The sequence below is a fragment of the Strigops habroptila genome, chromosome 8, assembly GCF_004027225.2.
Source record: "Strigops habroptila isolate Jane chromosome 8, bStrHab1.2.pri, whole genome shotgun sequence".
NCBI lineage: Eukaryota > Metazoa > Chordata > Aves > Psittaciformes > Psittacidae > Strigops > Strigops habroptila.
Genome location: NC_044284.2, coordinates 30,601,628 through 30,624,371, shown reverse-complemented (window position 1 = coordinate 30,624,371; position 22,744 = coordinate 30,601,628). Strand labels below are relative to the sequence as shown.

At 39.4% G+C, this 22,744-nt stretch overlaps 1 protein-coding gene across 1 annotated transcript in view; it reads right to left on the bottom strand.

The window, feature by feature from the left end:
* Positions 1-22,744, bottom strand: part of FNDC3B (fibronectin type III domain containing 3B) — a 206,782-nt gene that overhangs the window by 79,872 nt on the left and 104,166 nt on the right. The window contains exons 5-6 of the mRNA XM_030494887.1: positions 17,650-17,893; positions 14,897-15,187 (exon numbers count right to left, since the gene is read on the bottom strand). Of these exons, the coding sequence (XP_030350747.1) occupies positions 14,897-15,187; positions 17,650-17,893 (535 nt within the window). The remainder of the gene's footprint in view (positions 1-14,896; positions 15,188-17,649; positions 17,894-22,744) is intronic.

Sequence of the window (22,744 nt, the reverse complement as noted above, 5' to 3'; positions counted from 1 at the left end):
ACCCTGAGATCATGACAATCTCAAAACTTCCTTGGCTAAGCAACCTATCACAACATCTAACTCTCCTCATCACTGAGAAGATTATCTCAGCTTTCCCTGCTGCACCATAAATTACTGTTTCTTTCCTGCACATTCACCACCGGTGAGCTCATCACTACTTTCTTTGTTCATCACCAAGCTTTCACATACTTGAAGGCATTTTTTATTTTTGAACGAAGCAAGTTCATTTCTTCCATACCTGTACTTATCAGATCACAGATCCCGCTTACTGCTGTCCTCTGGAATGTTTTTTAAATCGGTCTCCATCCTCAGGATGCAGTACCAGCCCTGGCCACCATACTCCATTCGCGGCCCTAGCAGCACCAAGGAGCAACTGTTGTTACTCTGTCTACAGAGTAACTTGACTCTTGGCTTTTGTAGCCTACTATACCTCCCAGAACTATTGGGCAGAACTACCACATAGTAAAAAACAAAAACAGGTTTGGGAAGGACTGGCTGAAATGTAGTACTTTGCTCAATGTCATGATCATTGTCTTTTAAGGCCATTTGAGCTCTCCTCCTGTCCTGTCCTCCTTCCCTCCCCCTTAACTCACCAAGCACTCTCAACTATATCAGACCCTGATATGGACTATAATTTAATAGGCATCAATCCTTATTCCATCTTTCAAGTTCTTAATGAAAATATTGAATAAAATTAGACCTATATTCCTGCCTTATCCAGTTTGATCCATCTTTCCAGTTTGCCAGGGAGGCAGCCAAGGGCAGGGCAGGGTCATGGATAAACTGCAGGGCTATGTGCTGGCTAAAAGATGTAATACTGAGAAGAGCAAATCCAGCGTCACAGTGAACACGTGGTGCCCTATTCAACTCTTCTTGACACCACTTCCACAGTGGGCTAAATGGGGAGCCCTTTAGAATAAAAAAAACTTGTGACAGAAATATTTATATTCAAAACAGTCAATCACATCAGGGTAAAATATAATACACTAAGGAAGATTATTAATTAACCCTACAAATACCTGGATGATATTTCTAAATATTAAATATTTCTGCTAATTACATGACAGTTAATAAAAACACTAGCGATAAACAAGACTCCAGCTCCATGTGCAAGGGAAAGAGATAGATGTCATCCAACTTCAAGAAAAAATTCAACTGTTGAAACATGTTCTAATTCTTAAAAAATTGCTGGGCATGAGAATCTCACGGAAGTTTTCCATTTCTAAAAGATTTCCCACTGTTGCTATCCTAATTCTCCTGCTAAAATGCCTTACTTGTTATCTATAAACTTATCTTTCAGTATTTGACCTTAAAGAACAAATCATATGTAGCTAGCAAAAAAATCAAGCCACTCCCTAAACAACTGAAGGCAAACAAAACAAAAACCTGGATAAACCCCAGAAACTTACATTTCCAGATCTCAAGTAATTAAAAAGAAAATAAATCTCTAGGCATCCTGACTCACTGCGACATAAAGCAAGCGAAGTGTTTGCCTCAACACCACTGTAATTTAGGCATGAATTTAATCACGTGTTTCAAAGATGTCCTGGCCATAGTCCACATCTATTAACTTGTGAGTTTTACCTTGGCTGCTTCAGTAGTCTGCTGATTGGGCAGGATACTCCAAAACATCTGGAGTGCAAATTCACATCTTATAGTTTGCCTCTGCTTCAAGCCATCTTTCTTTAAACAGTAGACACCTGCTATCGCATGGATAAGCATTAGATGTTTTCACATCAAGCAGTTGTGGAAGCACTCAGATACATGTAATGAAGTCACTTCTGCTAAAAAGTGTTCTAAAAACAAATGCAAGTGTATTCAATCCTCCCTGTCCCCCAATATTGTTTTGATGTATATTTTTTCCTGGGATGAAGCAAGGAAAATAAGATCAGTAGTAACTTACAAGGGAAATGAAATGCTGGATGCAAGGGACAAACGGAGTGTAAGTGACATATTGGGTTTGTTATTCTCTGCTTCTTTGCTGCTACTGCAGGAAGACAGCAATAACAACTCCTACTTTATTGGCTAAAGATCTGAGTGAATTCCTACTGTGAACACACAGTTGGTCCATCAGTAGTCAGAAAAGGGCCTTCTTAGTTAAAAACAGCAACCCCCCATCTCTATCACATACATTTTACATCTTAAAAAAGTACTTTGTACATCTCTCCAAGAAGATAACAGAAGCAATGCACTGCATATGGCTGCAGCTGGCTGGTTTTGAAGGAACACCAAATTAAACAATGACATAACCCAAAGAAACAGAGAAAGCCCAAGCTGAATGTGCTGGAACAACAAACTGCTTACACACAGGACCTCTTCCTGGAGTGCTCTCTTTCGTACTTTTGACTTGCTTAAGCTTATCCTCTGTGCCAAAATATATTTTTTTTAATTTACTTTCAGCAGCTTCCCTTCTGCTATCCTCTAGCAGTAGCCCACATGCTATGCAGGTTTGAGAAGACAGCAAAAGCTTTTCAGCTGATCAAGGGCTGACTACGCAGGCTGCCACAGGCAGCGGCCACCCCTCCATCTTCTTGTCAAGTACACTTTTAAAAATGGCGCAGCTGATTCATACAAAAGTAGCTAACCAAGAACAATTATTTACAATTCTGCTGATATTTATTAGCATAATTTAAATGCTACAGATTGCAATTTCAAACCACTCTTCTAAGTTGTGCTGGCTTCGACAAAACTCCTGTTTGAGCAGGCAGGCGAGAATCCATGCGTGTGAAAGAGGTGGAGATATGCTGTGCGATAATGCCTCCTTGTTCTGGGAAACCCTCATATGTGTAACAGCTATTAACATGGTTGAAACTTTGCGGCTAAAAATCTTGAGCCTCTCCAGCTAGATCTATATGCTACTTTTCTCATCGCAGAGTTAGAAAAGGCTCACCTTTTGGCCCCAGGAGGAACATACAGCACTGCTCCATAGGCTGCATGCTGAATTTGCACCAGAAACAGCAGCAGCTCAATACCACCAGTCAGATCAGGCAGACTTTGAAAATAAGTTGTTCTCTAGTCTCGTCCCTTCTATATGAGCATTAGATATCACTATCCTGTAAGCCCACTGCAGTTCACCAAAACTTTTCAATCCTTTCAAATTAAGGAATTATTTTAATCAATCATCATTCCTTCCTGCACCTTGCTTACGGACTGCTGAGAGAACTGTTACAATGTAAGTGAAATGATTTGTTTTTCTTGATTAAAAAAAAAAAAAAAATTACCTTTTAAAAAAAATTACCTCCTCTTTCTTGACTTTCTTTTGTCTGTCATATCCCATTTGCTTGGATATATAATTGCTACGTCTTTGCAAAACAGTTTTCTGCCTATTCTTATGCCATTAGTGCCTTTCATTTCTAACAATAAGATTTTATTTTTTTTTATTTGAGAAGGAGACTGAAAGGCTCTCCTAAAATTCTTCTGGAGCTCCTGTCTCCCTTTCCAGATGAAAGTTTGATGTTTCATTCCTACTACAAACTTTGCCAGCAAACACAAATCTTTTCCTAGATACAACAAAGTTCTTCAAAACTCTCAATTTTCTATGATAGTTGGGATGTGTGGCATTGCCTTACCCTTAATTTCTTTTATTTATTTGTGTACTACTTCATCTTCCCCCCTCTCGGTTCTCCTCATTCCCTGTGACCGCCTGTCCACCCTTCATTAGTATTCAAGAGCCAGGGTACAACCTGGCATGGCAGCCTCTGGCAGCCCTCTCAGTCTGATCATCCAAAAGGAGAAGTAACTTTTGCAAAGATCACCACCTTACTATTATTATTACTCCAGGCTGTCACAAGTGACATGGCCATAAAAGCCCTAAAGGTTTCTCCAGCCCAAGGCAGGAGGAGGAGGGGATGCCCAACTGTGCAGCCAAGATACCCACGCTTCTTAAAATGTGAAAGGCCTCAATAGCGACTCAAAAGGACATCTGATGCCAGCTGTGAAATGACGTTATCTGGCATTTACAGAGGCATGATTTCCTCTATCAAAGAAAAGGCTCCCTTCAATCACGGCAACTGACTCTCAGCTGCTAGGCAAAGTGAGAGCCTGAGCACCACAAATACGCACAGTGAAAGGAGTCTCACAACCCTTACATTGATGAAGAGCAGAAGTTTGACAGCACCAAGAATTACTTGAATTACAAGAATTCTCTTCCTAACTGGGTCACTGATGGCTCCACTGCATCCCACCACCAGCCTGAGAAGAAGCAGCCAGTATGGGCATGCTTTGGCTCTATCACTCTTCGGTGTCACTGCTGAGACAGCCACAGCAGATCCTCCCATGGCAGAGGTGATTCCCACACCCTGTAAGAACTGAGGTGGAAAGCACAATCCCTATCAAACATAGACTTTGATAAGTTTCCAGTGTCACCAGTCTAGGGTGACTGCTGCCCCATGATGATTGGAAATATTTTTCTCTGAAATACTATCTCCAGCACAGAGGGACAACTGTATCAGTATTGAACCCAAATAAAACTTACTTTGTCGTGACCTTCAAAAACATGACCATACGAAAAATGGCCAATAAACGCCTTTGCTAATCTGCCTATTTTACACAATAACAGCATTTTCCTGATCAAATACAAACCTATCAAAATAACCTGCAAAACTGCATATTTGCACAGAAAAACAATCAGACAGCAGAGCCAAAACAGACTCCATAGGAGCTCCAAACTCGGCTGGGATTAAACGGAGCTCCTCAGCCAAAATTAACAACCTCTTTGGCAATGAACCTTGTAAAGCCACTCAGTTTGCTACAACAATATGAAGGCAGCAGAGCACTTCCCCAAGGCAAAGGCTTAATGCTGCTGGTTACCGTCTAAGAAACTTTAAAGAAAAAAACACAAGCCAGATTTTGCTCTCAGTCAGAACTCCTCAGCCTTGCTTGAATCAAAGAAGAAATTCATGGAGACATGTCTTCTTTAGATTTCATGGTAGGCAATGAAAAGTGCTTTGGGATGCTAGGTTTTAGCAATAACCAGTATTTCACTCTCTAGAACAGAGTCAGAGTGAGCTACTCATCCTTTACGAGAAAGAAAGCAGGGAAAACTTTCTCTAAAACAGGATGAAAGTAGAAAAAGCGTCATCTTTTCACTCTTTTTGATTTTGTCTTAACATTTACATTAAAGCAGAAGTTTTATTTCTATGCACTACTTATACTATTTGCATGTTTTAAAAAGAGGTTAGATTTCACAGGAAAAGTTGGGTTTAAGAAAAAAACAAATCCAAATTATCACGCTTGAGGTACAAAGATTTTTCATGGAGCCAGGCACTGGGATTTTCCAATGTCAGCCTAGTGAATGGCTGCAGAGTCACAACATTTTTTGAATGAACCCCAACCTAGCTTTTTGTTACCAATGTAAATTATTGACCTCTTTTTCCAGATGAAAACCATGAAATAATCAGATTGCAATGATTATCTCCTGGTGCTGGAGATCACAGTAATCCAGGAAATCAAGGAACACTTTTTTCTTTCCACTCAGCTCAGACATGGGGAAGACTAAGAGCTTCCAACCCCCTCTTTAAACCAACTCAAACACCTATAAACTGGCAGCAGAACAGAAATAACTTCTTTCCCTCATGACAGACAACAATCAATTTACTCTACTAATCCCAGCCTAAACTGTTTTGCAGTCAAATCTGAATAATGAACTGTATGTGAGCTAGAATTATATTAAACAGAACATTTAGTAAATATCTGGTGCTAAATTCCTACAATGCAAAAGTAAAAAGAGGCTGACATGACGTTATCAGTGCCCTCCCATGCCTGTGATGTGAAGAGTACACTCAAGAATGTTTAAAAAAACCCTGATCTATCATGTCTGTACCAACTCATTACTAGTGAGCTGGAAAATCTGCCTGTGCAACTAGCAGTCCCATATGGGACAAAGGCAAAATACAATCTGGGATATTTGCACAACCAGTTTTGCCACTGAGAATCTTTCCAAACATTTAAAATGTTTTCCAGAAATATCCACCTGATTACAGCTCGCTGGGAAGGCTTCAGCAAAGCTATAGGAATTTCAACTTGATCTGGATTTCATTGCTGAGATGAAATTCAGGCAAAAGTCACACGAATCACAGTAAATCAAAGCAGCTGCCTCTGAGCACAGCTCTCTACAGAAGAAAACAAAAAACCCCAAAACACACACACACACACAAAAAAAACCCCAAACAAAACAAAAAACCCAAACCAAATCGGGGGGTGGGGGAACCAAACAAAAAAAAATCTCAACCCAAATCCCAGAAAAAAACCCCATAAAAGAAAATATACTGAAGTTCACAAAAACTTTTGAAATCAAATTCCAGCCTTCCTCAGAAAAGGAAAACTAATTGATGGGTTTTGAAGCACAGCTGAAAAGAGTTCGATAAACAAATCACATTAACTTCAGGGGGACATGAAATTTCACCGCCTTTGCAGATCCAGATGAATATACAGATGGACATTGTTTACAACATCTGGGTATACAAATAAGGGTTGTTCATTAAATTATTGGACTTAAAGGTATTTTATTTTTTATACTCCAGAGGGAAGAAATGTTCTTCTACCTCTTCCCTATAAAAGCCCTCTCTCCCTTTTGGCTCAATGTCCCAGATATTGCCAAATAAGGGAAGCACAGTTCCCTTCCTTTGTTGGTGGTCCACATTATCTCCTCTTAACTGGTGAGAATACACTGTTTATCTTGCTCTGAAGCTCTGAGACCTTTGTGTAACTCTTCTCCCCAGCACGGGGATTTAACCACTGAGCATTTAAGCAGGAAGAAAATGTACTTACTATGTATTTTTTCTGTTGGTTGGATATCTATAAATTACGTAAGCTGATAGAAAAAAGACTCGGATTTCAGTCTTCTGGATTTGACTGTCAGTTGCAGCAGAAGCTGCAAATTCTTGAGATAATATGAAGATCCTCTGGCGGAACAGGTTGTGCCTTACGTCATTCAGCACTGTCTTCCTGATAAATCATGAAGCAGATAGCTTACCCAGCTCACCCCACCAAGGAGGTCCTGCTGGCAAAATGAGACAAGGGAGGAATGAAAGCAGATGAGAAAAAGGATACAAGACTTTACAGGGGTTGGTCAGGATTGTGAAAAACAGCCTTGGGGAAAAACTCCAGCCACCAACAAAATGGTTTTTAAGTCACCAATAAGGTCAAATGAGAGCCCTGGATCCAGATCTCTCCACTCTTTACTAGATATGCCCTACACTTTCCTGTGTGGACTTTGAGCTGTGCTTCTAGCAGTCTGGCACACTTACGTAGTTTAAGGAGCTTCAACCAAGGTTTATTTTGTCTGAGCTTTCGTGATGAGACAGAATTGTGGTCACCCATTCTACCCCATTTATGCCTCAGAGCCTCGGATGCCCAAGAAACCAACTCTCAGAATAGCTTATAACCATGCTGGATCACATGTATCCACAGCTACCCTGATGTTTTGTTCACATTTACATTTACAAAAAGTCTGGATAAAGCCAAGTTTGACTCATTTAAAAGTAGCTGACGTTGAAGATGGGATAACATTGTGCAACTAAATTAATAGGCAATGCTCCCATTTAGCTGATGAAGAGAATATCTTATCAACAACTTCTGGTGCCTAAGTTCTGAAGCTGGTTCTGTAGTCATTCAAGATAAGTGCATAAATACAGAGTATGACTATCCACTCTCTCCCTGCCCCAGCTGCCCCAGTTTGCAGGACTCTGCTACCGAAGCACAAAACAGCAAGAATGAACCAACATGGTGTGAAGGAAGGTAGGACAGCTGTGGCATTCAGGTTTCCCATAAACTTTGGGTTTGTTCCTGCAGTATGGATAAAGCAGGAGAACACCACCATGCTAGTGACATTCCAACATTCAGGAAAAATTTCACAGGCTGTAAATTCCTGGAAATTATTTTGCACACAGAGGACATCTGGGAAAGAACTGGTCAAGATAGATACACTAAACGGAATGACCCACAGGCACCTCAAAGCAAAACACTTCCGGGTTTGGAGCTGGGCAAAGCAATGGCTGAGGGAGGGAACACATTAGCACTGGGCATGGACTTGCTTTTCAGCACCACTTGAGATATTTAGCTTTCACCTTTTTCCATCAAAGCCCCATGATGGAAGTCAAGTTTCAAGACAGCAGAGGAAACTGAGGTTTGTTCCTCTTCCTCAACACAGTATTTTTTTCGGTGATGCTGGATAAACATTTTAGCAATTCTTTTTGCTGAAGAGAAGTCATAAATTAAGCCTGATCCAGATAAATTCTTGCATGTATACAGATTGACATGACCTTGGGAATGGACTTTGCTTGAACCCTGCGTAATGTCAGTATTTTTCTAATATATTCATCAGTCTATATAGAGCTCACTTAAGTGGTAACTTTATGTGTCAATTAGATATTCTTTGGTAAAGAATTTACATGCCCTCATAACTATTTTGTTTTCTGCCTGGATGAGCAATTTCACAGCCTACCATTTTAAAGAAAACACTAAAGATAAAGAATGTTTAAGAAGCTGGCATATTTCCAAGTAGAAACAAAAAAAACCCACAAGCTCAGTCATGATGTGAGAGATAAGGTCAAGACACGAGAATAATCACACTGGAAATTCCCTGGTGTCACAAATTAACTGTGGTTTCTCAAGTTCAGACTAGTGCCTTAATTAATGCATCCTATTTCCTCTCACTTATTAAAACTTAAAAGAGCATGCACACACACAGTATATATTTCTAATTAGATATAAAACTAAACAACTAAGCCCAGTAGTATTATTTCCTAAACCTACTAAAAATGCAGTAGCAATAGTAATAGTATTTAGATTTCATACATGATGCTGATCTATACTTACAAGATTCAACACATCTCTGTTTCCATTAAATATTATTCTCATTACTTGGTATAATATTAAAATTCACATAGCCTGAGAGATGTATTTTAGCCTTCAGAGTGGTTTCTTCATGTTCCCAATAAAATCAGTGTGTCAGTTTTGATGGGTTGTCTTCAGGAGACAATCATGTTAAACAGGAGTAAACACATTCCTTGGGAAAACAGGGAAGCTGCACCTACATAGGGGTATTTAGTATGTTAGCAGAACCATTTAAGATAAATTTTGTCCACAGAACATTTCTGAATCAGTATAACACAGGTGTTTATTAATATGTACCAAATCATCAGTTCCCAGCTAAAAGAACATATAAGTTATTGTTTCTCAGCCTCTCTGCGTACATGGACCAGAAGTGATGAAATTAGTCTTGTAGGCTTTTAAATCTACACGATAAAATGTACACACATACATAATATATGACCCAATAAGCTTTCAAAACAGATTCAGGACCAAAATAGAAAAGAATTGATAGGATCTAGAATGAGTAAGTAGAGGAACTTCGCCTGGTTCCTGTCTGCACTGAATCACAGCTCCTTCAATTTCCCTTTAATTCACAGGCTCTGGATTAAAAAAAAAAACAAACAAAAAAACCCCAAAAAAACCAACCAAAAAACACTACACAAAAAACCAAACCAACAAAACAACTTCATTCAGTTAAAAAACAAGAATAGGGCTCCCCCCCACTTTTCCTAAATATATCTAAATGTTATTAAAAAAAAAAAAAAGAGAGAGAGAGCAGGATAGGGCTGTATCAAGAAAGCGTCAGCTCTATTTTCTTCACACATTGTCACCCACTCTGTGTCATGTACCAGCAACTTGCAGAGCAAACCCCACACAGCTCAGGGATACTTGCTGGTACCAGTTCTTGCTAGCATCAGCCCAGGCTAGCCATACCAGTCAGATCTACTTCTTCATTTCAAAACTGCTGGTCTGAACAGTTTAGTACTTCTTAAACATTTTTAAATTAAAACCACCATAGTTAGAACGTCCTGCTGCTATGCCAATTTTCCATGTGTTCTTGAACCATTCACCTCAAAGAAATGAGCACACAGAGCTAGCCACATCTCCTGAGAAATGTCCATCAGCAATGCAAACAGGAATACAAAGCAATGGTTTCACCTCTGGGAGTACCTGAAGGCTGCTTCAGTGCACAAGATCAGATTTACAAAACCTAAACAGTAGGAAAGCAACATCTTTGAGTTTTTAAGCTGGTTGTACACATGCGAAAAAGGTACTACAGAAGTTTATGATCTATGTATGGTCTATAGCAACTCTTCAAACTATTAAATCATTCTAACCCTTTTTGCTCCCTCCTCCATTTGTAAAGAATGCCAATGCCATGTGCAAGGAACCAGCTGCACAGAGAAGCAAAGCGGACACCAAGTCAGTGTTCCTCACCTTGTGGATCTGAAAAGCAAGTCTGCTTTTCAAGACAAGAGTTAGACAAGTTCACAGACAACAGGTCAACAAAGGACTTGGCAGGACTAAACCCTCTATCACGCCCAGCAGCTCTGGACGCTGGTGGAGAGCAGGGAGCAGTGCGTGGGACAGGGATGGGCTTGCAGGCTCTCCCCCAGCAGCATCTCCATCACCTGCTGAAAAGAGACCACTGAGCTAAATGGGCCCCTGCTCTGACCCAGTACAGACAAATCTTCTCAAATCATCCTAAAAAAACCCCATTCTTTATGGAACGCTTACTTAAAGTTGCATGCGACCCCCCCAGCACTACCTCCCTGCCCAGGCTAGGTCTGTTTATTCTGGCACCCAGTTCCCAGCACCCACCCAGATCCTGGACAGGATGCACATAACAATCCATCTGCTGCTTTCTACTTTTACCCATTTCAAGTGTTTTAGTTTTGGCTATCTTAGGCTCTTCAAACTTCAATGAGGATTTAAAAAAAAAAAAAAAAAAAAAGATTTTATCTCATTCGAAGGAAAAAAGATGTTTTATTAGCAAAAGTATTGTCAGAATGCTCAAAACTGCTTACGTTCCCACAGTACTTGCAGCCACACACAAAACATCTCAAACTACAAGATCATTACATGACCAAGAAGTGAACCACTGAGCGCATAAGAAGGAAGTGACTCAGACTGAAACTCATAAAGGACAGCATGAATGGGACAGGATTTCCGCTTACAGCTCTTTTTACATGGCAAGGCTCCTTCATTAAAAAAAAAAAAAAAAAAAAAAAAGAAGAAAATCAACCTTGCTCCCTCCTCTCCCATTCAGTTTCAGAACAGCTTTGCAGAAAAGCTACTGTACAGATTTTAAATCAGAATCCCTACATCATATCTCCAAGTTTTCAGCCTGTACAAGACGCCACCCATTCTATCACAACAGGCACTTAGAATAGTTGATAACTCTTCAGACAATTATAAGCCATCAGTTTTCCTTTTTTTGCCTTAAAATATATATTTCCAGCATCCAGCATAACTAAAAATCTTTGTTTACATGAGCACCTCCCAATATAAAGACACAATGCTGTCAATGAAAAACGCCAGAGGATTGCACTTATATCCCCAAAATGAAATTGTAATTTCCCTACAAAGAAGAGGTTCTGATGCTAATTTATAGGGCCAGCGTAATAGAACCACCAACATAATTTCAATGTACTATTATGCTGTACATCAGAGCACAGAGTGGCATAGAGGAGCACTTGCTGCATACAAAATTAAAGAGGTGATGGAACCAAAAGTACTCTAGAGTCCTTTATTTTAGTATGATGGGTGATGCTATCACCTCATTTATTCCATCAGTGCTGAATCAGCTCTTCAGGAAACCCCTGGTTCTTTTAATACTGGAATGAGGCAGTAAGTTATTGACATATGGCAGAATTTTCCTTGAGCACTTACTCAAATGTCATGGAGATAACACATGCAACGAGTGTATGTTTTGATGGAAAAGTAAAGTACATTGTTAACTTAAATATCTCATGCCCTTTGATTTACGTCAAACCTTCTCAGGGAAAAAAGTATAGTTGTCCTTGCACTGTACACAGGACATTCTCTTCAATATTAATCTTATAGTACTCTGTAAATACGGCACTCAGTAAGGAGCAACACACCCCTCAAAGAAATTACTACCAAGAAACAAGGAGCAGGACAAGCATTTGCTTAAACACAGGGGTAGCAGATCTGAGAAAAGAAATGTCTATCTTCCACTTCTCCATCACACTGTGCAGATCATGTTCCTCTACCGATTAAAACAGACACTCAAATTGCCTTTCAAAGTGTTGGCTCAGGAGTGGCTGGGACTGCCAGTGCGCACCCAGCACTGAGTGAGATGCCATCTGCCAGCGGCAAGCTCCTACCCACGCTCCCAGCGCCAAGGCAGCTTCCAAGGCTTTGCTTCCGAAAACCCCAGTCCAAAATTTAGGCTGTGCAAGTGTCCGCTCCAGCTGTGTACAGGGCTCCCAAAGCCCCGCTCCCTGGCACGCAGCACGGCAGCATGACTTTTCCAGTGACATCGGCTTGTCAGGAGCTGGCTCACTGGATTGCTCTGACATCCAAACACCCAAAGTAAGCATGCCAGCTACCATTACACTCACACACACAAACCCCAATCAGATATGAAATGATATACTATAAAACACATCTCAATCTCAATTAAGAAACGCATGCAAATGAATCCATCAGCTCCAGTTCTGCTTCACTTTATGTTTTACTCTAAATCCAACATTCCTACTTGCATCTTACAAGTTTTCTAAATACTCATATTCTCTATGTATTTTTTACACATATATATATATATATATATAAAAAATAGTTTTTCCAGGCCATTCTGCAATTTCAGAAGCAGCCACACAGCACCATAAAATTTTTAACTATTAGCAGGCTTGAACTGATACACATTCACAGAATGTGTGAAGTTTAAATGCCTTTGCTGCTTGTTGCTTCTGACACATTCTTTTTCCTGGCTATTCTAAACACAGTCATCTTAGCAACATGAATAAAAATGATCAGCTGTTCCCAGACTGCTTTTAACTTTCACCTCAATTACCTGTATGGCCATGTTCATCAGGTATTAACCAATAAATCCCCCAATAATTCAAGAAGAAACTGAGAAGGTAAACATAAAACAGAAGATATGATTGGAAGCTTATAAATATCAAGTGGGAACTTATTTTAGGGCATTGTTTGGTGGGAGCCCTTACGAAACCTCTGTGACAACCTTTCTGCAGAAATATGTGTACAGGTATACATGTATGACTATAACAATAGGCTTTGATGTGAAAAACCTCCAATTTGAGCCCACAGTATTCTTTATTTCTTTTAATATGAAGAAAATTCTCCTATTCCTGCTTTGGCCATGTATTTGCTGTAGAGCAGTCTAACAGTGACTCCTGGGCTGTCATCTCCGGGTGCAAATGCAGAACCTATTTTTAAAACACCAGTGAGCTGGATTTATCAGGAGGGTGGGAAAACTGAAGCTTATTTGCACCTTCTCCTCTTACGAACTTTTTCCACAGTTTGGGGGAAGACTCTGTCACTTGCTGTTCCCAGTTTTAAGGCTCTTTGCCTGACAGACTGGATGTGCCATAGCCCTGACTTCATCGATTTTCTTGGCATTTTAAGAGCGCTCACACTCTTCAGCTGGAGCACAGCAGACTACACCAAGAGAAAAAAATTAGACAAACACAATGGTTGTAAGAAACCCTCAAACTAGATGTTTTTAAAATAAATCTAGATTATTTTAAAAGTGATCATCCATGCTGACTCGGTACCCACTGAAGCTATATCGAGCGGTTTAGCTGTTAAGGCTATGCTATACTTTTTATTCCAGGCCTTTCATGCAGGTGCTTCCAAACACCTCATGTATTCCACCATGGACTAGAGGAAAAAAAAAAAAAAAAAAAAGCTAAACATAAATAAGAATATTAAAGGTCATATAAGATGACTGACAAGAAATAATTAAGAAGTCTAATGCAGTGATTCATTTTCTTGCATTCCCAAATACAGCTCCTTGCCAATTCTAAAGACCCCAAAGCACGGCTTCAAGTTCTCATTCCTTACCATGCCAGCAGCACTTTTTTCCCCTTCAGCTATCAATTAAGCTACTTTTCCTGAGTATTTGTCTCAGGTCTCACAAGTAAAAGTACACACTAAATAAATATACACAATATAATATATAGGTAACAGAAAGCCTATGTTTTATGTTGTACGCATAAATTCACAAAAATGGTTTCAAAGTGTGCCACATTAACCTAGATGTGCTGGGTCTAAGCTTGCTTACTACATAAAAGTTTGTTCAGCAAGCAGCAGTTTTAGCAGTCAGCAAAGAGACAGGTGGAGAAGAGAAAGGCTGAGAAGTATTAACAGATTATACCAAGTTACTGAGCTAAGTATAGGTAAGAACTGGCCATGTACAGAATGAGTCATGATAAATGAAATTTAATTAGATGAATAACAATGTTTTATTGTAAAGTTTCAAATTTTTTAAATGGTAAGCCTCTGAAAATGTTGAAGGAAATTATTTCAAGAGTAGACAGACTTATTTGACCACTAATTCCAATGGCTAAGATTAACCAATTTTTTCTCAAAATTCTTCTGTTTCAACTAACCATACTTACACTGAACTTTCACATCAACAATCTTGTTTTTTCAGCAATCATCTCTAAAGTTTCTAATAAGTTTACTACATTTACCCTGGAGATGCAAAGTAGCAGTATCTAGCAGTCAGGTTTTGGTTATAGCTCAACTGTCTGTAAGGATTTTTGTGAAGAGCCAAGACACTGGTAGGAAAAGCAAAATAAAACCAAGAACTTGGCCATAAAATGCACTTCTATTTCCAACAGATAAAAAGAGAATGATGCTGCATCCACCAGAGAGTTGTCAAGAAAGATGGGGAGGCAACCAGTTCATCTTACAAAACAAATATAGTATAGCAAGCTCAACGTTTATATTTAAGTTCACACTGTATTAACACTGTCTTTATGTGTGGGTGGCAGTGTTTTTTGGCTTAGTTACTAAATCCATATACAGGCAGTCATAAGCCGGAAAGGTGCAATAAAAAGGAATTAAAAATAAATAAAACTGTCTTTACCATGTGGGTCTTGTTCATTTGACTTTGGGCTGCTTCTTGCTCTGCGTTCCGGTTTCTTTACTGCTGGAGCCCCCCCGCCGCCACCTCCACTGCTTGCTCCATTGTGACTCTTTGCATAACCATTATATACAGTTGTGCAGCTGCCTATATGGCTTTTGTAGATGGATGAAGGAGGACTATTCAGACGGTTCTGGCGATCAATCTGCCTGTCTTTGAGTTTTTTGTGCTGTGGTTTGCTGTACTGATCTTCCCTGGTAATATAGCTGGACATCCCATATAGTGGTATGATTTCTGAAACAGAAGAATTCACCCACATTAACTCAGAACAACAAAATCACTGATTTTAGGGGTTAGGTTTTGGGTTTTTTGTGGTTCTTTTTTTTTTTTTTTTTTTTTCAGAAAATCAAATTCTTGACCATCTCCAAATTAAACGACTCCAGATTTTCCTGTTGACAGATTTTACTGCAAACCAAATTTTTTTCTTATGAAAACTTCTCTGAAGGATTGACAATTTTTTAAGTATGCTCCTTTGCTGATAGGACATCATAACTCTATGGATGCATAAAATACAGCAATTAGGGTGATAGTTTTTCCTATTTTCAGCCTTTGTGTTTCAAAAGACACAGATTTCAAGCAAAAGATCCAGGGAGACTGCTATTTAGGAAAAAGCCTTCAGAAATTCACAGGTATTTAGCAGTTTCTTCCCCGGGGCCTGACTGGACAGAATAAGCTGAGATGCCCTGGTTTCAAGCTGCCATCGCTGATTACATACAATTTAATTTCGCAGTATAAATAGACTTCACAATTGTGTCAATTGCACCTGCCTAAGGAGAGAAGCACAGGATGAAGTGGAAGCTTTGGGTAAGTATAACTGACTAAAAAAAGCTTGAGAAATATTATAAATATAATATGTACACTTCAGATACACTTCATTAAATACAAGCCCCACTTCCGTCTTCCAAGAATGACTATCTCTAACCTAAAGCAGATGAGATTGCAGCAATGAGAATGTTTTCTGCTTTTCTCTATAGTTCACTCCACTTTGAGTCTGGGGCTTGAACAAATTCATGCCCAAAACAACAGTTTTTCCTTCATTAGAAAAATAACAATTAATACTTGATATAGACTTTATGTATTTTTTTTTCTTACATCCATTCAGAAGTTATGGTACAAACTTCTGAAGCAAATGAACATCCTATCCAGCCATTTGAAGTCTTGTTTGTAGGATGAGATTGCCGTGTATACTGTATTATAAGTTTCCAAGTTGTTTCAACTAGCCATATTTTCTTTGCTATTTCAGTGCGTCTTGGCCTTTGTCTTTCCTTATCTAGCTACATGACTCTATTTGTATTCTCACAGCAACTAGCTGCCTAAAACCAGCATGTCGCAAATAAAAGCGTAAGCCATTGTACAGCAACTGGGAAATGGTGGATTAATAGTTATCAGTACAATATTCACCACTTCATTTGTTTCAGTGTCACAGGTGTAGGTCATTCTATGAAAGCAAACAAGGATTTTTGTTTTAAGTCGAATTGGCTTCTTGATATCTCAAGGCTACAGAAATATTCAACATCTACTTAACTAGCAGCATTACGTTCACTTTGCGCACTGACACTTTTGCATGCAAGACTTTGTAAAGCAATCTCACAGACCGTCCTGTTCCCTTTCCAAGAGAAGAGTCCCTTCCCTATGTAACTAGTTGTGTACCCAGTCCTACTGTTTCCCTGAGCTACCCACTTCCCACCCACCCAGTATAATGAAGTTACATGTCAGCTGTAAAGGTTCATTCCTCACTAGAAAAGGAGGTCTGTTGGCCAACAGAAACTTCAAGAGGTAGCATCAACAGATATCTCCCCCTCTTTCTGCCTTTTCCTTTCCACTCCAGCAGAAACTCACTCCTGGTGATGTGGCTTAAATATATTCTTTAGAAAGGTTCTTAAGTCCAGGTAGGTCAGCACCAATGTAAAACCATGAATCCTCAACTGATTTTCATGTTAAACATCTGAAATAGTTTTGCAGATTACTTTTTTTTTGTTGTTAATGCACTCTTTCAGATTACACACTTATCTCCAGGGTGGCAGAGGCACAACAGTGCATAGTTCAGACAGAAATATGCCTCTTTCACTCCTTTTCTTGCAATTATTTACTCATGGCCTGATTAGGGTTGCCACGCTACCCTTTGGTATTGGACAATGCTTTTCAGTGACTTACTGCACAGTCTCAACTAGAATAACAAACAGAAAATGCCTGTTGTTTCTTGGAAAACCATGGCTGGGGGGCAGAAAACACATTACGGCCAACAGGAAGTGGTATCTGGCTTTTCCCACTGGAAATGACTGCGGCAAGCCATGCTCGCATTCAGCCCTCTCCATCCATCCTCTTTCCCAAGCCAGGACTCACACATTTAATCTCTGGGTTTTCTGTACAATGCTGCATTGTGACGCAGCAAGAACAACTGGCATGACTCATGTCTCTAGTTTGGAGATGGGATAGACATTTTTTGCACACTTTATTTACAAATGAATTTAAAATTGATGGGATTTTTGTTCTGCAACCTAAGTCTTGCAACATAGAATTCCCCTGTGTTGCTGCACTTTGGAGGACTACACCCCCCTGTTCTGGATGTTAAAGAAGGAGGCTCCATCCATGTAGAGAAAGCCAAGTTCTCCAATTCATTTCTACTCTTGGTTTCATTAGCCCTTAAAACTTGCTAAACTTGGGTGTGAAGCATCAGTACCTTCCTTCCAGCTCACCTTGTTCTCCGTATATTGTTGGGGGAAGATGATGCTGTGGGAAAAACTGTGGTGGCATGTCCCCAGGTCCAGTGACAGGAGGATAAAAAGCTGCATGAGAGTTGTGAATAAAATGGGGATGGTGCGTCAGGTATGGAGGTAAGTGATGGGTTGGAGAGATAGCCGAAGGATAACTAGGAGGGTAACACTCCGGAGACTGGGGGGTTACCACCACCCTCCGAACACCGGTGTTGTCTTCTATCACCTGGAAGGGAAGGCAGGGAAATGAGCATGTTATACAGCATCTGAAACAAGCATATTTTTAACACAGCAGTATTTAGTGTTTCTTCTCCCACTAGAAAATGGTTGGTCCTTAGATTTATTAATAAACACATTTCTAAAATTAATATCAGCAGAAGTAATCATAGTGGTGATGTGGCTTTTCTTGGAGACTCAGATAGCCACACTAATCACCAGGCAACTTACTGCTGCTAGTGATAACTATGTGGGTAAGAAACAAAATAAATAACCTGTATTTAGGGAATAAAACAATTGAAAAAGGAACACAACGCACCAAAATAAGAGTACTCATTGGGACCAACCTTATATTCTGCCCATAAAATTCCTACCACCAATTTTGACAGAACTGTGAGTATGGAGTTAGTAACACTTGGAAATTAGCTGGCACTGCTCATGTGGATAAGCTGCGTGTGCACAGACATGTACTCTGCAGGAAGCTGTTGTGTTGACACAAGTTTTCAAAAGAATTGCTCTGTTCACAACAGGTATCTGTTCAAGACAAATCATAGGGCAGAAGGTTTCTTCTGCTACAGAGCTCGTCTATACATCCGTGCAGATCAGCTCTGGAATATGCATAATTTGGCCCCAAATGCCATAGTCAAAGCATGTAAAAACAGATGTAGGAAAGTGGAAATGTGCTTAGGTTGAAAAATGTTTTTCAGCTTGTAACTTTTCCAGAGCTATATTTCTGGAGAACAGTCAATCAGCCAAATTTCAGTCCAGGCTTAGACGCCAAGCCTTTCTTGAAGCTTATTCAAAAAACTTCTGCCATTTCTGGAACTTAAAAATACAACTGTGTAAGAACTATTACTATCTTTGATTCTGTGCATTGATGTGCATAAAGTAGAAAAGCATGAAGGAAACATTAAGTTAGTTTCATACAACAAACAGGCTCTTAAAAATCTATTTTTTTTTCCTATACTGACTGATGACACACAGATGGAACAATATATGTGATGAATGTGTTGTATCAGGTAAGCGAATGTGCATCAAGGGCATGTGCAATAAGATGCTGCCACTCTCTGCTGATTACCATCAACCTCAGCTGTAGTTATCTACTCTGCCCCATAGCAGCATCAGCAGTAGAGACCCTGCTACAGATCCCCATGCTCCAGCGATGCTTGTCACATCAGAGTGTCTTAGCCTAAACCACAAACTAAAATTTGCTAATGCTGATATGCCCTAAAGTGAAGGATTGGCACAGGCACATGGTTGTTCCTGCTGACTCTGGTGCAGAGAGACAAGCCCTGTCTAAGAGGCAATGCCCACAGCCAGGAGCACTGCTGCCTCAAGCATCAGCTGAGCAAGTTATCATGGGGTAAAATTTAACTAGCATTAGCTGACCCAATTCCCTCCCTAGTCCATGCATGTCCTTAGGTTATATGAATTTATGCCTGTTAGCTATGGGCTGCGACCCTGCACGCGGACAATTTCTGGGGACTGGCTGGCCTCCTACAGAAGAAAATTTTCTATAGAAAGTCAATTAATTCTTTTGTAACTGATGATATTTTACATTAAAGAGAAAAGAAAAAAAATATGCACTGCTTGCTATGCTGAGTAACCAGGATAGGAATTGTTTAGCACACTTGATCCTAACCTCTAAATTTACAACTTCAGCTACCAATCTGTCATCTGCTAGCTTTACATTTTGAAGACAGAGTCCTCAAAGATGGCTGAACCTCAGAGATGTAGGCTATCACATCATTTTAACTGCTGCATTTTCTGGCCTCCCATCTCTGTTACTGGTTCAACCTCCACAGCATCTTTACCCTGGCACCAGGTCTCAAACCCACACTCCGAAACCTAGAGAAGAGAAAAATCCTTTTCCATTCAGCAAATACTCAAAAACCAGAACTACTTATTTCGGATGGTGCACAGAAGTGCTCGACTTAACTCTCTCAGACTTGGATCATGCTCTAATTTGAGACAGCAAGTTCCTACATCCTGATGTGAAAAGTTTTCATTACTTTAACTAGTCCAAGCCTTGAAGACAACTTCAGTCTTCCAGGCGGGTACAAGCTCTTATCTGTGCATGTAGACCAGCCTACATGTGTATTTTGTTCTCTAGTGAAAAATGAATATGTTAAGGAACAGATTTAGACAGAAAGCTTGCACTGTAGAATCACATAACGTAAACCATATTTAAAATTAAAGATTCCTCTTCCTGAACTATCTTCTAGAGAGCAGGGAGGAAAGCTCAAAGACCTGTCAAAGACCTTTTTGATCAAATTATCCTGCTAGATGAGACTAAAATATCAGCAACAGTGAGAAAAAAGATGCAGATGAGGGGATACAATAGAGTATTTCAATTAGAAGGGACCTACAATGATCATCTATTCCAATTCAAAGTATGAACCAGTCTTCCACATGACTTTTGGCAAAAAGCTAAGAGACTAATATCTTTTATTTGTTTCCTCCCAGGCCACAAATGCTGACAGCATTCCTGCTACTTCATGTGCCCATGTTCCAAATGACGGCAGAAACACAGGAGACCCTAAGACTTCATTTCCCTATTCTATCGGGCATTTTCCTTCTAAACTAGAAATTCCAGATACAGATATGAATTTCTGAAGCTGCACATATAATCTTTAAATATGCTCTTCAGTCCTTAACAGTCCATTAAATTGGCAATGCAATGTATCATTTATTATATGCATTAGATAACTATAAAACCAGCACGGGTTAAGTCTGTAGATATCTCTTCATTTATAGAACTTGCAATGGGTAGATTGTAGTAGTGCCATTCGGGGAGATGACACTCTTTCAATTCATCAAAGATAGAGCAATTATTTTGATCCATTAATGTAAATAAAGTAAATTTGCAGAGAGGTTAAACTTTTCTATTTAAAGAAGAAATCTGCAGTTCTTTGCTTAAAACTGGTTGTCATGAAGATCACAAATTAATCAGGAAACGCACTGTCTGCTAAACTGTCTCTACTTCAGCAGCAATAAAACCCCAATCCCTGTTGAGGTCTCTGGATGCAATTAGAATATTAAAAGTGATTGGTATTACTAATTTTAGCAGTTTGTATTTACAGAAAAGAAAGATCTTCTGGTCTTTGGCACCTAGAGCTAAACTTCCTTTATTTTGTGTTTTACAAACAGTTACTAAGTAAACTGTCTTTTGCTGTTGTTTTTTATGTTTGCAGGTGTAACTAGCATGCTGCCTCAATAACAATATTATTATAGCATGGTTCAGTGTATTTTTTTCTATATTTTAAGGAGCTTAATTGCTGAGTGAGGTAGATAGATGATCTTTCAGGAGAATATGAGTGAACATTACTCATACACAACAAAATTGCCTCCCCCGTCAGTTGCCACATTTTGAGCATACCATTTTAAATGCTATTTGGTTTACATTTAAGGGTATCACTGCAGCAGTCAAAACTCAGTGTAACTAGAGATAATTCCCATATTCAAGGTACATCACCACTCCATGTTTTCTCATTTTTCTCCACTGAAATTTAATACCACACAGGCATATTAATTTTGCACAGGTAAACTGTACCTATATTTTGTAAGTTTCCAATTAAAGGAATATAATCACTCTGATTCTGTAACACATAGATTTACTAAATGGGTATAATATGGTATTATGTAATTAACTTCCCACTTGCTTTCAAAATTAAAAGCAAAAAAATTCTTATTTCACTTAGTGTGCTAGATTCTGCACGGACATCTGGAGCATGGCCACGGGGTGGGCCAAAACCAGTACATAAACTAGTTTGAAACTTCATTCATAAATCAATCTGTACCAGAAACAGTACAGAATGAGCTCACCCTCAAGGAACTTGGATGTCAACATTTTATTTATTCACTTAATTTCTTAAGGATGCCAATTCAAACACATCAGCCCTGGCAAGTTTGCACCACTATCATTGCCATCCATCAAGTACAAACACCAGTATTAAATCTGTACCTTGAACCTGGAAATTAGACAGCTGAACATCTAAAATGCTGGCAAGAATCTTGGGTATTTTAAATCTAGAATGATACAGATCTTCAGGACCAACGTTCACTTTATAGCTTGCTCAAGATGAGCACGACCTTCCTTGCATTCAGAGCGTTATGATGATCATCATGTTAAAAGGATAACTTGATTGATCGCAGTCTACAAAACACACAGACAGCAGTAAGCCATACAAAACCAGTTTGTGGCTAAAAGCTTATGCTAGACAAACATAGTTTGGGAGAAAAACACCTCTCTTGGATACACCCTCTATTCTAAGACCAAAATCCTGATTCCCGAGGACATGATGCATTTTCTACCACTTTAAATGTAATTTAAAGACTTTCCTCTTTCTAGAAGTTACACTTTAGTTCTGTCAAATGCTTTGTGCTTCACACAGTAATACTGAACTGCAGAACCATGGCTTGGGTTGTATAGTTCAGTTGTATGACTTCAACATTACTTCCTGCCAAAAGAAGTCTTATCAGCACTATGTATACTTCATGCTCCAAGCAGTAAATTAGTCCTTAAGCCTTAAAATATCTGTGACAAAGATCACATATTAACAACTCTGTAAATAAAATCAAAAGTGGAGTTTCATGCCAGATTTTCATGTCCAACTACACATGAGTAATTCCTCAAACTCCAGTGGAATTGCTCCAGATTTATTTGAGAGAGCAGTCCTCAGCCAATAGCCCTCAGCAAAGAAGTTCATCATCGTGCTTTTTGACATTTCCATTTTTCTAGTTCTGCTCATTAGAACACCCCAAATCCTCCTTCCCTCCTCCCAAACATACACTGTGAAAAGCAAAAACAACCCATGAGGATGTCCCCAAATACGATAGCTTAGCATCCAAATCATGATCT